Genomic DNA, 15,293 nt, shown 5'->3' on the forward strand with positions numbered 1-15,293 from the left:
CCAACTCACAAACCCGAGATCAAGAGTTACATGCTCTACTGATTGAGCCAGCCAGGCACCCCTTTACAGAACCTTTTCATCTTTGTGTCTCTCACCAACACAGGGTTTGCATTTAGTAAATGCTATGTTGAGGACTGTTAAAGATGTGATGGGAAGTTATAAGGTGGATGTTTGCCTTGTTGGGGGGGATATGGCCAGTTTTCCCATTCTCTGGTCAAAATCCATCTTTCTCTCAAAAAACTGAAACTAGCTCGCTAAAGTGGAAACAACCAACTTGTCCTAGAGCGCACTCCACCCGACAACAAAGATAGTTTCCCTAACAATTTATTTTTTTTTAATTTAAAAATTTTTTTTATTTTATTTTATGTTAGTCACCATACAGTACATCATTAGTTTTTTTTTTTTTTTTAAGATTTTATTTATTTATTTGACAGAGAAAGAGCGAGAGCAGGAACACAAGCAGAGGGAGTGGGAGAGGGAGACGCAGGCTTCCCACAGAGCAGGGAGCCCGATGCGGGGCTCGATCCCAGGACCCTGGGATCATGACCTGAGCTGAAGGCAGTCGCTTAACGACTGAGCCACCCAGGCACCCCAGTACATCATTAGTTTTTGATGTAGTGTTCCATGATTCATTGTTTGCGTATAACACCCAGTGTTCAATGCAATACGCGCCCTCCTTGATACCCATCACCGGGCTAACCCATCCCCCCCACTCCCCTCCCCTCTAAAACCCTCAGTTTGTTTCTCGGAGTCCATAGTCTCTCATGGTTTGTCTCCCCCTCCGATTTCCCCCCCAACAATTTATTTTTCATTTCTTCAATCAATTTAATTTTCAAATTATACCTTAAAATGGCAATTGGTAAATGAGACTTAACAACTTAGGATTTTCTGTTATTGTTGTTTGATGAGTTCTTTCTAAGGTAAATGTTTCAGTATTTGAGCTACAACATTGTAATACCTGTATTAAAAATGGCACAAGGGGCACTTGGGTGGCTCGGTTGGTTAAGTGTCTGCCTTTGGCTCAGGTCAAGATCCCAGCGTCCTGGGATCAAGCCCTGGCATTGGGCTCCCTGCTCGGTGGGAAGCCTGCTTCTCCCCCCTCTCCAATAAATGGATAAAATCTTAAAAAAAAAAAGGATACAAAACTTAAAAGGTCCTGTCCTCCATCAGGTTGAGAGATGGGGAAATGTTCGAGCTTTCACAAGGGGGGTCAAGATAAAATGCATGAGCCAGAAGCTGACACTCTGAAACAAAGCTGCAGGCAGATATTCACAGGTTATCAAATGGATGCTAAAACAGAGTCGTCAAGTACACATGATGACAAAAGAATCTCATTGTTACCTTTTTTTTAGTAAAATATAAAAATATAAATTAACTGCCTAACATACCCTATAATATCTGTTCTTACATATTTGGCTGCAAACTCTCTGATTGCATCTTATATAACAGCTGTGTAATTCCATTTTTATAGAAAGAGAACAGAAAATTCAATCTTTCCTTAAGCAACAATGATAGAAATCTGCTTTGTATTACTGAGAACTTATGAAAGTTTTTTTTTCAACTTCGAATCACATTTTATTATTGGAAAAGTCATTTACATTTTTAGGATTCTTGTCAAATAACAATTTATTTTTAAAAAAAAAATCTCAAAACATGTTCTAGTACGTTCAGTAGCAAAGATCTACCAGTGTTACACACATTAAGAAAACCTACATTAAATTTCTAGTTAGACTAATTACAATCTATATACCCATAAAGGCAGTTGGTTGTGGTTAATGGAGCTCTTAAGAATCAAGTGCAAAATAATGTATAAAAAATGAGTTTGAAGATTTCAAAGAATTTTAAGACAGACTTAATTTTTCATGATTTTCCCAAAGCCAGTCATGATATTTATTTAACTTATGGTCTTCAGGGTGCACCTGGAAAAAATACAACACATTAGGAGACAGAGGCCTTATATAAGTTTGTCAGAAAAACATTTTTTAAATGGGCTTTTTAACGGTATGGTAGGGGAACAATACCTTATGATAGCATACCTGAAAATTATAACCTTTAGCCTAACTGGATTCATGAATGCTTAAAACTATACCTTACATTAAGGTAATCCTTCACAAAGTACTTTCCAATTTAGTACTGATCTTCACCGTGACTTACCATGTGGGGTGGTGATAACATGAGTCAAGTATTAATATACCATTTTCCAGAAGGAGGTTGTAGACCCTGAGAGTTACATGGATTGCTCAGGTCACAATAAATGGTGGAGCAGGGATGGGCTTGGCCAGACCTACTGGCTGAATGCTTTAAGGTGAGTCACAGACCAAGAGGGCAGTGTACTGGGCCACCTGGCAGTACCACCGCTGCCAGGACACCCTCTGGATATCTGTGGGCAGGGCATACTCAATTGACTGGGTAGCTGAAGTAGGGCCCAGTTACCACAAAAGCAGTCTGAGACCAGTAGGAGAAACCCAACAAGCATACCTTCCAAGCCCAAACCTGCCTGCTTTCCTTCAGTGGTATATTTCTGAAGGCTAGTATGACTGTGACAGGAGGAGAATCACGTCAGGCTCAGAGACCACACATGAATGAGAATGACAGCACAGGGCCAAAAGTGACAAACTGCTCCCGAGGTCAGTCAGAGGCCACACCAAGGAGTCTTTATGGAGTTGGGAGTATCTGTGGAGCCTCTCCCTGCTGCCAATAGCCCCATGCCACCACGTGCCCCTAAAGCTTGGAACAAAACTGTGCCCAAGAAATAGTTTCAGCTCTAAGGATGGACTTATTTGCCTCAGAGACAAAACATGCTGGAGATGTTATGGCTGAGAGTGGGTCTCACCTGCTTCCACTCATTGACGCAAAAAATTCGGTAAGAGTCGTTGCCATATTTGCCAATCCCATGAAGCTCAATCGGATATTTCCACTGCTTTGTCAGATATTCATCTGAAAATACAACACCCCACAGATCAGGTCAGCCTCTAGAAAGATACTTTCCCTAAATATGTGGTGATGCAGAGCTAGATGGTGAGAATGACAGAAAGGGACAGCAAAAAGTCTTTCCTAACAACCCCAGTTCTGATGGCTCTCTCTTCTGATCTCCCGCAGCACCCCATCTGAACCTCTCACCTGCCACTTACTAACCGTTATTATTTTGTGCTGTGCTAACTAGACAGAGGCAAAGAGTCCTTAAAGTCAACAGGGCATTCGGCTTCACTGACTTCTTCCTCTAATCTTGCCCAGATGACCTGTCCCAGTGCTGGGCAAAGATTTATTGCTTGGGTCAGTGAGGGACTGTGGTTTGGGGCAAGTGGACTGTTTTTAAATGCCTTCAGTGCTTGAGCTGAATGACCTCGATTAATGTAGCCTGCAAGGACATTAAAGTTTAAGGTGTGGCTCTCTTAAATAAGCAGTTTATGTTCTTTCCTTTGGGTATACAGGAAAGTACCTGAGAACTTGATAATGGTTTTTGCTCGAAGATCGTAGAGACCAAGAGGTTTAAGAAGCTCTGACACATCTCTCCAGTCTGCGGTTCTTGCTACCTCAGCCGAAGGGTACTTCTCCAGAAACTCCCAGAGCACAGGGATTGCCATTTTGCCTGGGAAGTAAAAGTGACTGTGATTACAAGCCTCCAGATGGGCTGTTTTTAAGTTTAAGTACTTCCTCATCTAGAAATCTCATATAGAGGGTTTTTGTTTTGTTTTTTTTTTTTTAAACCCCTGAGGAGAAGCCATTACCTGAAAAGGCAACCACCTTCAGAGTCAAAAGTCAACACTACCTATCAGCTATTTGGCTAACAGTATGGCTAAATCATACTTATACCTAGCCTCGCCTGATTATTAGTTTTCAAATAATCCAGTCATCATATAACCAGTATAAAAGCATACAGAATACAAAGTGCCAATGACATTAAAGAAAGCATTCAATGAAAAAGAAACGCTTTTACACATGACAGAGGGTGGAGGAATGTTAAGTAACTGATTTTCACTGTTGACCAAAGCTAGTTTGGAAGTAGAAAATAAATGACAATCTGTTCTGTAGTGCTTAAAAAGGCTTTGGATGTCATCTAGTCTAACCTTCTCATAGGTGAAGAGTTTGAGGGCTAAAAGGGAAAGTCCTTGCCTGAGGTCACAGACTCAAACTTAAAACTTGAACCCAGACCTCCTAATGAATCCAGTGCCCTTTATCCTCATCACACTGTCTCTAAGATAAAGATGAAAATAATCTACAAACCTGAGGTCCGGTTGAGAAATATGGTAGCAATGAGGAGCTTCCATGGATCGTGGAAAAGTGTTTCCTGGACAAGATTAAAAGGTGACCGGGGAGGTGTCCACTTCTTAAAGGCTTTGCGTCGAGGGGGGCTAAGAGCTAAACAAACACACTGTATCAGAGCTGAACACCTGAAACAGATTTAAAATCTAATTTTCTGATTAGGAAAGGGATACCTTCTCTGTTATATTTGCTGGAAAAATATAGGCTTGTTTTCCTTTTTTCTATTTGTGTCCGTGGAATGGTATCTTCTGAAAAGGAATAGTTAACATTGTTTATAGAAGCTATGGCTTAGCCCAGAGAAATATTCAGGGGTGCAAATAACAACACACTACTATTATAAAGCATTTAATACTTGCCAGGCACTATTCTAAGCACTTTACAAAATTAACCAACTTAATCCCACTAATGACCTACAAGCTATGTACTATTTACTTCTACCTCACAGATAAGGAAATTGAGTGAGTACAAATAAATTTAGTAACATGGCGAGGGTCCCACAGTTAGTGTCAGAGCTGAAATTCAAATCCAGGCAGTCCGGCTCCTAAGTCCATAACTTTAACCACTCTGTTACACTAGTACTCTATGATTTATGTTCAGAGTTCATAGTACTAAAAAATTAGAAATAATATGGAACATTTTAAATTATGACACATTTGTACAATGTGATCATTAAACATCTTGAGACTATATCATGAATATTTTCCCCCATGTCCTTAACTTTTTAAGTGAAAATGCAACAGTCTACATATGATCCCAATTTAATAAAGAAAGAAAAAAGAGAAACAGAGATTAGAATGAAATAAACCAAAATGGTATAATGGTTGTTGCTAATTTTTCTTTTCTCCTTTAATTTTTTATATTTTCCAAAATTTCTACAGTGAATATTTTTACACTTAAAAAACAAAAAAGGACACAAACAAAACAAAACCTACTGAAAAACCTAAGATTTGGACCTTGGAATACTGAGACTACTATCTACTGAGCAGCTCAGTTAATGTAACAAAGACTACCTGACCAGCATTATCAGGCTTCCCAAGTTTCTAAAATCATCACATTTAGTACTCTCCATAACCTTACCCTCTAAATTTGAATGTCAGTTAATAATACCTTGCAGTTGCATAGCGTGAAGCCATCTTTTTCACTTCTCATTTTACTTTGCAATAGTCTTGATGTGAAAAACTGGACTGGTGAGGATTATTACCTCCATTTTACAGATAAACAAACTAAGGCTTAGAAATTAAACAACAATCCCCAAATGAAAGTGGGACTGATTATAGATTGGGACAGGTATCCAGCTCTCCAGATAATTAGCTACTGTTTTTTGCTATTCTAGTTCGAATAGGCAAAGCCTAGTAGAAAGTAAAAAAAGAGGTCAAAGGAAACTACTCTTACTAGTTACATGATAATTTCTTCTGTGGGTTCCTATAAATAATTATTAACTAGCATCCTTTATTAGGAGACTGAAGCTCAGTTTACTTTTCAATTTCCAACTAAGCCAACGGGAAAGTCTTTACAATTCCACTGGACACTTCTTAAACTCAGGGTACTTCATCTTGTGCTGAGAACTAGACTTCTTTATGTATAGGATGAATAGGATACTTCTGTTTTGGTCACAAAAGGATGTTTTTAATATTTTATTTGTCCATTATACTAGCAATAAAGCTACATAAACCTCAAAGTTCTAAGAAGCTTAAAGTCTTTAAAGGAGAGACTTGAATTCTTAAGCAGTTCCTAGGCATATATGGTCATTTTCTATTAAAGGTAAAGGAATTCCAGGCACAGCAAAGACATAAAATCATGAGTGGAACTGAGAACAGAAATCAAGCCTAACCCCCTGCTCCACCAATTTGTCCAGGCTGTCTCCTGACAGGACTTTAAGTAAAATTCTTCTTCTTCTTTAAAGGAGTTATTCATTATACCATAATGGCATAATGAATAACTAATACAGGGCTGCTCAAAAGGTCTTCTTTTTATTTTTTATTCACTGAGGTATTATAAAGGCAATACTGCTAAGCTCTGAATTCTGTATTAAGAGCATATTACAAATAATAGATGAACAATGTGAATACAGTTTTGAATTATTTAGAGCTCTAAAGCATTTTAGAAAAGCATTACATTATAATAGAAGATAAAAATGACTATGATAAGGGCGCCTGGGTGGCTCAGATGGTTAAGCGTCTGCCTTCGGCTCAGGTCATGATCCCAGGGTCCTGGGATCGAGTCCTGCATCGGGCTCCCTGCTCCTTGGGAGCCTGCTTCTCCCTCTGCTTCTCTCTCTCTCTCTCCGTCTCTCATGAATGAATAAATAAAATCTTTTAAAAAAAATGACTATGATATGTACAAACTGAGATTAGAAGTCACACATCAGGAATAAATAAGAGGAGGGGTGCAAAAGAGTAGACACGGACTATTCTCAACCCATTTAGGCATTAAAAGGAGTCTTCCCCAAACCTTTTCACAAGTGAAGCGTTTCATTTTCCCTAAAGCTGTAATATTACTGGCTGGAAAGAAGATGGAAAGGGAAAGCACTGTTGAGGAGAGTCCCAGCTACTGTACCAGGGAGAGATGATAGCAGCTGTAAATGGCACAATCTCCTCAGCTGGGGTTAGCAAGGCGGTAGCCAGCCAATTCCACCTACACCATAGGAAAGGGTTTGAAGATCAGTTAAATAAGGTAATAGGATCAACTGGTACAATATATCTGGTATTTAGCCCTATTTCTTTGTTCTATTCCCACATCCTAACTGGGTACAGGCATGAAATATAGTATATGGAAGTATAAACTCATCACGTGTTCATTAGCAGCTTTAGTGCTCTGAATACCTTGACATATTTTCACAGAAATAGAGTCTTTCTCGGTTTGTGAGCAGTTGTTGTCCATTTCAGAGCCACATTTTAAAATGTCAGTATGCAAATGTTCCTTCCTTTCCCCAACTTCTACTTTTGATTTTATTTCCTCAGATTCTAAAAAGTTTTCCTCACAATTCTTGTTGTGTTCTGCTTCTTCAGTTGAACTTAATTTGTTTATGATGCCAGAAGTTATTTGTTGAAAACAAAAATTTGATCCTGAACTCAATGATTGTTCTTTTACAAGCCTCTTTTCTTCACTGGTTACACTGAGGGTCTTGTTGCTTGCTCCAGCATCAGAAATGGAGAGTGTTTTATCAAGCTGACTTTCTTGCACAACAGGTTCACTTTCAGCATCTGCCTTTTTATACTCAGATTTTCTTTTCTTATTACTTTGAGCAGAATCTGGAAGACCCTTCTGGCACAGGGTTTTAGTTTTCTTAATTTGAATTCCTTTCAAAATAGTCACCTTTCCTTTGGGCTTTCTAACCTTTCTGGAGTCAACATCATTAACGCCCTCATCTTCTTTAAAGTTAGACAGTCCTCTGCTATTTTGCAATTCCAAACTACCACTTGGTAGAGGAAAGACATCTTTTTTCCACCAGCTTCGTGTCCTGAGGTTCCGGTTTGAACTATTACTTTCATTTTGCATTTGGGATGTCAGAGGAGCGATGCTGCAGTTTTTATATCTGGACTTGATGCCCCTTTTAGAAAGTACAGTAAAATCAAAATCTTCTGGCGTAAGAGCAGTCTCTTCATTTTTGTGAAGATAGTTAGCAAGTGAACTTTTGGATCTGAACTTCAGTCCTTGTGGGCTAGAAAATGATATTAAAGAAAACTTATTACTAGTAAATAAAAGTGACCTTAAAAAGAATTGGACCATATTTCAGATTTTTAATTAATAATTTCCAAGTGTTGCCATGGGTATTTGTCATTTAAAATAATAAAAAAAAAGTAATAAAGTGGTACTTTTAAATAGTTTCCTCTATGATAGTATAATTTTACAACTATTTACAAATTTACAAATTTAAGGGCAACAGTTTGCAGTAGAAGATATATGTACGTGTCCCCAAATCACTTGATATAACTAACCAGTGACACTCAAGGAAGAAAATCTATAATGGTTTCTGGTAAGAACAGAAAAAAGCCAAGATTTCTATGATGCTTTCCCAATACCTGTCTAGATAAAATGATTTGGCTGCACTACCTGTGCCGCCTTGCATGCTCACCTGATAAAATATACATCATATCTTCCTGCTGTTTTCCCTGATAACCTTTGCTTCACAACTCTTTCCCATCCGCATGGGACAGACTTATGGCATTCTGTCATTGTAGTATCACCAGTCTGAGCAGAAGCAATGGATTCTTGCAGTAGGGTATTACACTCACTGCTGCTTTTTATTACCGCTTGCTTCTCATCTTCTCCCACTCTTTCCGATCCCAGAGCACCATCTTCCTCGCTGAAAAAAACAAAGTACAAGTGATCAGCTCATTTAAAATTTATTTTCCTCTGCTTATTCAATTTCAATCCATGACAGAGCAGGAACCATATGGACTAAAATTTACACTACAGGAGAGATTAAAATCAGTACCGACCAGTCTTATGCTATGTAAATATCTTCTTGTCCTTCAACATGGGTTACAAAGGGTTGGAAGTCTCTGCACAACAAAAAGATCAAGCTATTCCCTAGAAACTTTTTGTTGTTGTTAATTACTGAGCAGGGCTATTTTTCTGGTGACACTTGGCATAAATTAAAATATCAACCAATAGACGAGCTCTTAACCTGGGATCAACAGAACTGCTAAGAAGAGTCAGTGAGACACTCTCCTTCTCCCCAAATAAGTGATGCTTACTACGCACCAGGCCCTGGCCACAGGATACGTGCCTGTGGCTGCCTCTGTAACCTTTTTTTTTTTTTTTCAGATTTTATTTATTTGACAGAGAAAGAGACACAGCGAGAAAGGGAACACAAGTAGGGGGAGTGTGAGAGGGAGAAGCAGGCTTCCCGCCAAGCAGGGAGCCGGATGCGGGGCTCGATCCCAGGACCTTGGAATCATGACCTGAGCCGAAGGCAGCCATTTAACCAACTGAGCCACCCCGGCACTCCGCCTCTGTAACTTCTTATAGGACCCACTTTGGGGGCACTCTTGGCTGCTTAACATGACATCTCCTCCAAGGTCTTCCTAGGATCCTCCTGCTCAAGCTGACCTCTCCTTGCACCCCTTGCACAAAACCTCTCTGCTCCTTCCAGTTCCTTCGTCATTCCAGCTAACGAAGCAGGATGCACCCCAGGGCTGACTGAACCCACTGCAAGAGGTTCCTGAGCTACAGCCACTGCTCCAAGTAACTAACCCTATGGGTCTCGAGATCTGTCGATCCTAGGTTAGAAAGGCCCATCCACCTTCTACCCACCCCAGCCCGCTCCCATTTTACAGATGGTGAAAGTGAGTCCCGAAAGGGGTCTATAACTTGCCGGAGATCACAAGGCCGGTCTGGGGCTGAGCGCTCACTGGAGGTGACCGAGGGGGCAGCTCCGCAGTCCCCCAGGCTCGTACTCTCCATCCCAGCCATGCCCTTCAGGGGGGCTTCGACAGCAGCAATGGCCGAGAGGGTGGGACGCCGGAGGAGCGGAGCAGAATCAGATGCGAAAACTTCTTCAGCTCAGAACGCTAGGCTGAAATCAAGAGCCGAAGATGGTGAAAGCTTGTCAGACTCCACAGCAGCTTTCCAGCCACCCAGGTGTCCACAGCCGCCATTTCCACGGCTCAGCCAATCAAATCCTTCGTCGAGGAAGACGTACCGCCCTCCGCCCATTCCGACCAGTCGCGCGCGCCATATTTGCGCAGACTCCTTCTAGGCTCCGTTCCACCTTCGCTTTTGCTCCTTTCCTAGCCCTGCCTTTTAGGCCTGCGCACTCGGAATTTGGCCGCGCGCACGAGGCTCACTGCGCATGTGTGTTGCCAGGGGTAGCGCAGGTAACCAAAGTGGCTGGCGGAGTGGGGCCTGTTGCTGAGGCGGGAGGAGGGGCCTGAGGCGTGAGGGAAGCCGCGATGAGGGCCGTGTTGACGTGGAGAGATAAAGCCGAGCAGTGGTGAGGAGCCGGGCAGTCCGGGAGGAGCGGGAGGCCGAGCCCTGGCGGGGATGGCGGGAACCTTGGCGGGAATCCCTGTGGTTGCCAGGGGCAACGGGCCTGCGGCCCTGGCTGAGGACACTGAACCCTAGGTCTAGCAACTGCAGGGTCGCCCTCCCACCCTTTTGCGGATGGAGAAACTGAGGCCTGGAGAGGGAGCTAGGGGGTTTACCATGGATGAGGTAGTGGGCTGTCGAGGCGGTTTTACACAGAATCCGTCCTGGCTTCATCTCACTACCCACGACAGTGTTTCTCAAAAACGTCACAGTTTTTGCCACATGCACATAAACTTGGCGTTTTTCTCTGAATCGTCTCACTGATTTTTCATGCAAATATGATTTTACACTTTATGATTTTACAAGGCAACTTTATTGCTCCTTATTTGAACGTGAGTATCACTTGCTGTGAGATAAATGCGAAACTCAAAGTTGGGAGAAACAAAACGGTGTGATTAAGTTGTAGCTAGATACTGTTGCTAGGAACCCTTTAAGCCTCTTGTCTACTGTCCTGAAGAACTGGATATTTAGCAAGTGTGGTCCGAGAGGTGCTTGAGGTGGATAGCATCAGAGCAAGACTTTTCTCCTATCCTTAATTAGAAGGTTTGAAAATGAATCAAAAGAGAATGATTTTCTCGCCTTATGAGTCGATGTTAATGTCGTATTCCATTTTTATCAGCTAAATCCATCATACAATGAAACATTTGGGGGAAATACTGACTTACTGGATAGTTCCCCTCAGCCTGACCCTAAAAAATCTTCCAAGCTGATCTTTTCAGCTTCCTGGTGCAGCCTCTGTTTTGGCCCCTGGAATAGGACTTTTAACATTCCTTCTCATGTCTGTGTCAGAAAGCATGCTTTCTTTCCTCATCTCCTTACATTGAAATTATAAACATTCTGTAATGTTCCCTTCGGATATGGTTTCTCTCTCTTCTGTAGTCTGCACTAGTAATAGCTAATGCTTTCTACCCACCAGGCCCTGGCTAAGAACTTCATGTCTTTTATCTCATTGTCACTTCACAACAGCCCTCTGAGCTAGTTACTGTAATTACCTCTCTTTTACTTAAAAGGAAACTGAAGCACAAAGAGGGTAACTAATTTGCCAAGGTCACACAGCAAGTAAGTGGTGGAGCCAGCTTTTTCCTCAATCCAAAGCCAATACTGTTAGCTACTACATTAATTTTTCCTCATGTTACAGAGGTTGCGAACCCAAATGCCTGCAGGAGTCAGGCAGGCAATATAATGGGAGATGTTTATTTGCCTCTTAAACTCAAGATATTGTCTGTCTTTCCTAGGAGTAGTATGCTATTCTACACCCAACTTTTCTTGAAACATATAGCCCTACCAGTTTATCTTTCACTTCTACTTTTAATAGAAATTTGAGTTTAAAAAAAATTCTTTTTGGGCACCTGGGTGGCTCAGTTGGTTAAATGTCCGACTCTTGATTTCAGCTCAGTTCTCAGTCTCAGGGTCCTGAGTTCAAGCCCCACGTTCAGGCCCCATGCCCAGCATGGAGCCTCCTTAAAAATAATAATAAAATAAAAAATGAATTAAAGAATTCTTTTTACTTTTTTCTTAACTCTATTATGAAAGTACCCACCACAAGCTGCTGATAACTAGCACCTTTGACTTTCATGTTGGAGAGTAAAAGAGAGTGGCAAGGAGTGTGGCAAACAAGAGAGCTCATGCTCTGCCTAAAAAGGGCAGCTGTTGCTCAGCTCCTGCCAATTACCACCCTGCAGGAATTTGGCCTAGTGTGCTCAGATCTTCCTGTTTTTACCAGAAGCTATGAGTTTGGGTTTTTATGTGAAATGCCCTAATTTTTAAGTGTTGGCAACTAATCTAAAACTGAAATAAAACACCATGTGGGCCAAACAAAACATTTGCTGGCCAGATACTGCCTGATTTGCTCCCAGTTTTCAACCCCTGGCATAGAATTTTGTTCATTCCTTTCTTGTGGTACTTAATATCTGTCTAGTTTAAAGAGTTATTTGCGCATCTGTTTATCCCGGAAGACTATAAACCCCTTAAAAGCAATGGCTACTTCTTATTCATTTCTAAGGCATATTCCAGAACCTAGACAAATCAGTGGTTGGTGTGACTATTTGATGGATAGATGTATTAGTGAATAAATGAATAAGTGAGTGAATGAATGAATGATGAGTTTAGATTGATTATTTGGGTTTGGGCTCATTATAGGTTTGAAACAACTTATTAGATTAGGGACTATAGGGATTCTACAGACCAGCAATCCTGATGGCAGCTATATATGCCAGCTGGAAGCCCAGAATAAGATAAAACAAAAACTATTAAAAAAGAGATAGTGGAACTAAGAGATCTCAGATGTCTTAAGATTAGTCCTCCGCAACTGAACCAGCCACTGTCTCCTGGTCTGCTCTTTGACTTCCAGTCTAAACTTCACATGGTAGCAGGATTTCTCTTTTTTGAGTCCTGCTGCTGTGATCCATTATTCTACTTCCCATAACCCTAGATTGACTCCCAGTTCCCTTCCACATCAGATTGTGCACTTAACTAGGTCGTCCTGCTTATCCTCCCCCCTCACCTTCTGCTTGCTAACATTTAAATTTATGCTTTCCACTTCAGCTGAAAACTCCATTTTCCTATCCAAAACTCCTTCCCAAATGCTCTTATTCTTCTCTGAACTCCCTCCTTTCTTTTCTTTATTTTTAAAAAATATTTTATTTATTTGTCAGAGAGAGAGAGCACAAGCAGGGGAAGCAGCAGGCAGAGGGAGAAGCAGGCTCACCGCTGAGCAAGGAGCCTGATGCAGGACTTGATTCCAGGACTCTGGGATCATGACCTGAGCTAAAGGCAGACACTTAACTGACTGAGCCACCCAGGTGTCCCTGAACTCCTCCCTCCTTTCTTCCTTAAAAGCACTGTTCTAGGTTTACCTCAACCATGATGCCTTATTTGGCTAGCCTGCCTTATTCCAATCAGGACAGCATCTGCTATTACCCTCCAATTACACCAGCTAGTATTTACTGAGTACTTGCTATAGGCCAGATAGTGTTTACGTGCATTATTTTATTTAATCTCCACAACAACCTGTGAGGTTGTAATTGTTACCCCATTTACAGACGAAGAAACTGAGAAGTAGCAAGGTGACATAATTTGCCTAAGATTCAAAGCAAGTAACTGGGGCTGGGCCAGATTTTGCAGGATTTGTAGAGGCACCTTGGGAATTCAATTTACAGTGGGGTGGGCACAAGTTTGGCAGAGGACAATTTGCAGGGTTTGCCCTCTGTCTTTCTGCAGTGGAATTTGACAGTGTATCTTTGTCGTAAAAGGGGGAGATAAGATGGTGGGGAGAGAAAGCCATCCTCTAGTACAATAAACTGCCTGCAGACTGGTGAGCTCTCTAATCCTGGGAGTGTTTAGAGGTTGGATGGCCATCTACAGGGAATTCCTGCTGTGTGGGGGAGCTGGACTACCTGACAAATTTTAGGGTCTCTGAGTTTCTGTGATCTTGTCAATCTTGAAAATAAAACAGCCAGTTATTTTACCAGCAAAGTGGGTTTATTCAGGAATAGGAGAGGAATTACAATTTGGGAGAAGAAAGTTACGGTGAAACACAGGCAAGTTCCAGAAACAAAGGAGAGGAACCCTCTTTTGTAGAGGAAAGGGGGAAGGAAGTTGGGAGGGGCCATTATAAACAAAAAGTCCATTGGAGTAAACTGGGAGTTCAGAGTGTAGTGGCTTTTCATTGGTTGAGTTGTGACAGTCTCTCATTGGCTGGGCTGTTGCTGGACAAGATAAAATCTTCCTTTATCTAGAATAAGGTATAGGCTTCTTCCTGTTGGTTCTTCAGGGGGGCTGCCAACAAGTAGGACCCCATGAGAGCTCTCCCTTCTGGCCTCTGGACTCCATTTTAAATGAGGTTTCCTCTATTCCGTCTCACAGTCTCATGATGTAATTAAAGTCTGAGGGGTTCAAGATAAAATAGTTTGTTGATTATATTCATTTTGTGTCTAGGACAATGCTATGCATGGTGGGCCCACAAATGTCTAAAATAGGGTCCTTGCCCTTAAACTACACATGATTATAATTAAGATAGTATTTGAAACAGACTGAAATATAGAAGGTAATAGAATTCAGAGCTACAATGAATTATACAGATCCTAAGTGCACTAAGAGTTTAGATTGGGATAAATTGAACATTATGTTATATTTTAGGAAGGCAAATTTCAAGACATTTAGAGAAAATTTTCACATCTGAGAGTAAGACAGTTTAAGGCTTGGCCCAAATCAGACACTCAAGTGGTTTTCTGAGAATTCAACCCAAAATGATCCTTATGAAGAAGATCCCCACAAGAAGCACTTTAATGAGCTTAGATTATCTACAATGCAGAAAGGAAGCCACATGACCAAGGATGACTATAAAAAAGAGGTGCAGATTCCCCAAAATCTGGTACCTCATCATAGCAACCCACAGGTGTCAGGTGCTTGCACAAGGTGGCCTATGCACCCAGAGGTGGGAGGGCAGCTCTCTAGTCTGCTTTGTAGGTGAGGACGAGTGCTCGAACAGGACATCAGTTCTTCAGGACCCAGGTCCCTCTAATTTTCACTTTACTGCCCTGCTTCTCAGGTTGTGGTACACACTGAGTATACTTACCCCTAGGCTCAGAGAAAGAAAGTGCCGGAAATGATAAGGCCCAGATCTGATAGGCCCAGATCTGTTACCATGTAATAGGGAGGAAGCTGAAGAACTCAGTGTCTGTGTTTGCTTCCATCAAGAGGGATGCCCACCCTTGTCCAGCTTCTCTATCAGCCAGCTGTTGAATATATGCAAAGAGTTATTATTGTTATTATTTTAAGAATTATTTTTGTTAAAGGAAGCTTCTGAGGTCAACAAAGCCTATATAAAAAACTTTCTGAATTCTACATGTAATGCCTCTTTTTTTCATATTGATAAAGTTTGGAAACTTGCTAATTATTTTGTCAACTATGGCATATGCTAATAATAATGAAAATGAGGGCCACAAATCATAGTGGTTAGAGCTTGGGCTTTGGAGCCATACTGGGTTTGAATTTTG

The 15,293-nt window shown here is 41.3% G+C and overlaps 2 protein-coding genes across 6 annotated transcripts in view; one reads left to right on the plus strand and one right to left on the minus strand.

Moving 5' to 3' along the window:
- Nucleotides 1-738: 738 nt before the first annotated feature.
- Nucleotides 739-9,877, minus strand: MBD4 (methyl-CpG binding domain 4, DNA glycosylase). Its single transcript, XM_027583748.2, has 8 exons — nucleotides 9,584-9,877; nucleotides 8,339-8,569; nucleotides 7,086-7,924; nucleotides 4,437-4,511; nucleotides 4,225-4,359; nucleotides 3,440-3,589; nucleotides 2,834-2,937; nucleotides 739-1,919 (listed from the first exon to the last, which is right to left on the minus strand). The coding sequence occupies exons 1-8, from the start codon at nucleotides 9,679-9,681 to the stop codon at nucleotides 1,842-1,844; spliced, it is 1,710 nt and encodes a 569-aa protein (XP_027439549.1). The 5' UTR covers nucleotides 9,682-9,877; the 3' UTR covers nucleotides 739-1,841.
- A 129-nt stretch (nucleotides 9,878-10,006) lies between these two features.
- The window catches only part of IFT122 (intraflagellar transport 122), a 68,889-nt gene continuing 63,602 nt past the window's right edge, over nucleotides 10,007-15,293 (plus strand). For 4 of the 5 annotated variants that reach the window (XR_003518028.2, XM_027583743.2, XM_027583744.2 and 1 more), the window contains exon 1: nucleotides 10,007-10,201. Coding sequence is in view for 4 of the 5 variants with exons in the window: in XM_027583743.2 (XP_027439544.1) it covers nucleotides 10,161-10,201 (41 nt within the window). In the remaining variant the exon portion in view is untranslated. The remainder of the gene's footprint in view (nucleotides 10,202-15,293) is intronic. The other variant, XM_027583746.2, reaches the window with a different exon arrangement.

Source organism: Zalophus californianus, chromosome 1 (assembly GCF_009762305.2).
Source record: "Zalophus californianus isolate mZalCal1 chromosome 1, mZalCal1.pri.v2, whole genome shotgun sequence".
Classification (NCBI taxonomy): domain Eukaryota; kingdom Metazoa; phylum Chordata; class Mammalia; order Carnivora; family Otariidae; genus Zalophus; species Zalophus californianus.

Coding starts and splice junctions, on each gene's coding strand:
- MBD4 (XM_027583748.2), bottom strand. CDS start 9,681: ATGGCTGGGATGGAGAGTACGAGCCTGGGGGACTGCGGAGCTGCCCCC. Junction 4,512..7,085: donor TTCTGTGAAAATATGTCAAG/GTATTCAGAGCA, acceptor ATTCCTTTTCAG/AAGATACCATTCCACGGACA. Junction 4,360..4,436: donor CAGCAAATATAACAGAGAAG/GTATCCCTTTCC, acceptor GTGTTTGTTTAG/CTCTTAGCCCCCCTCGACGC.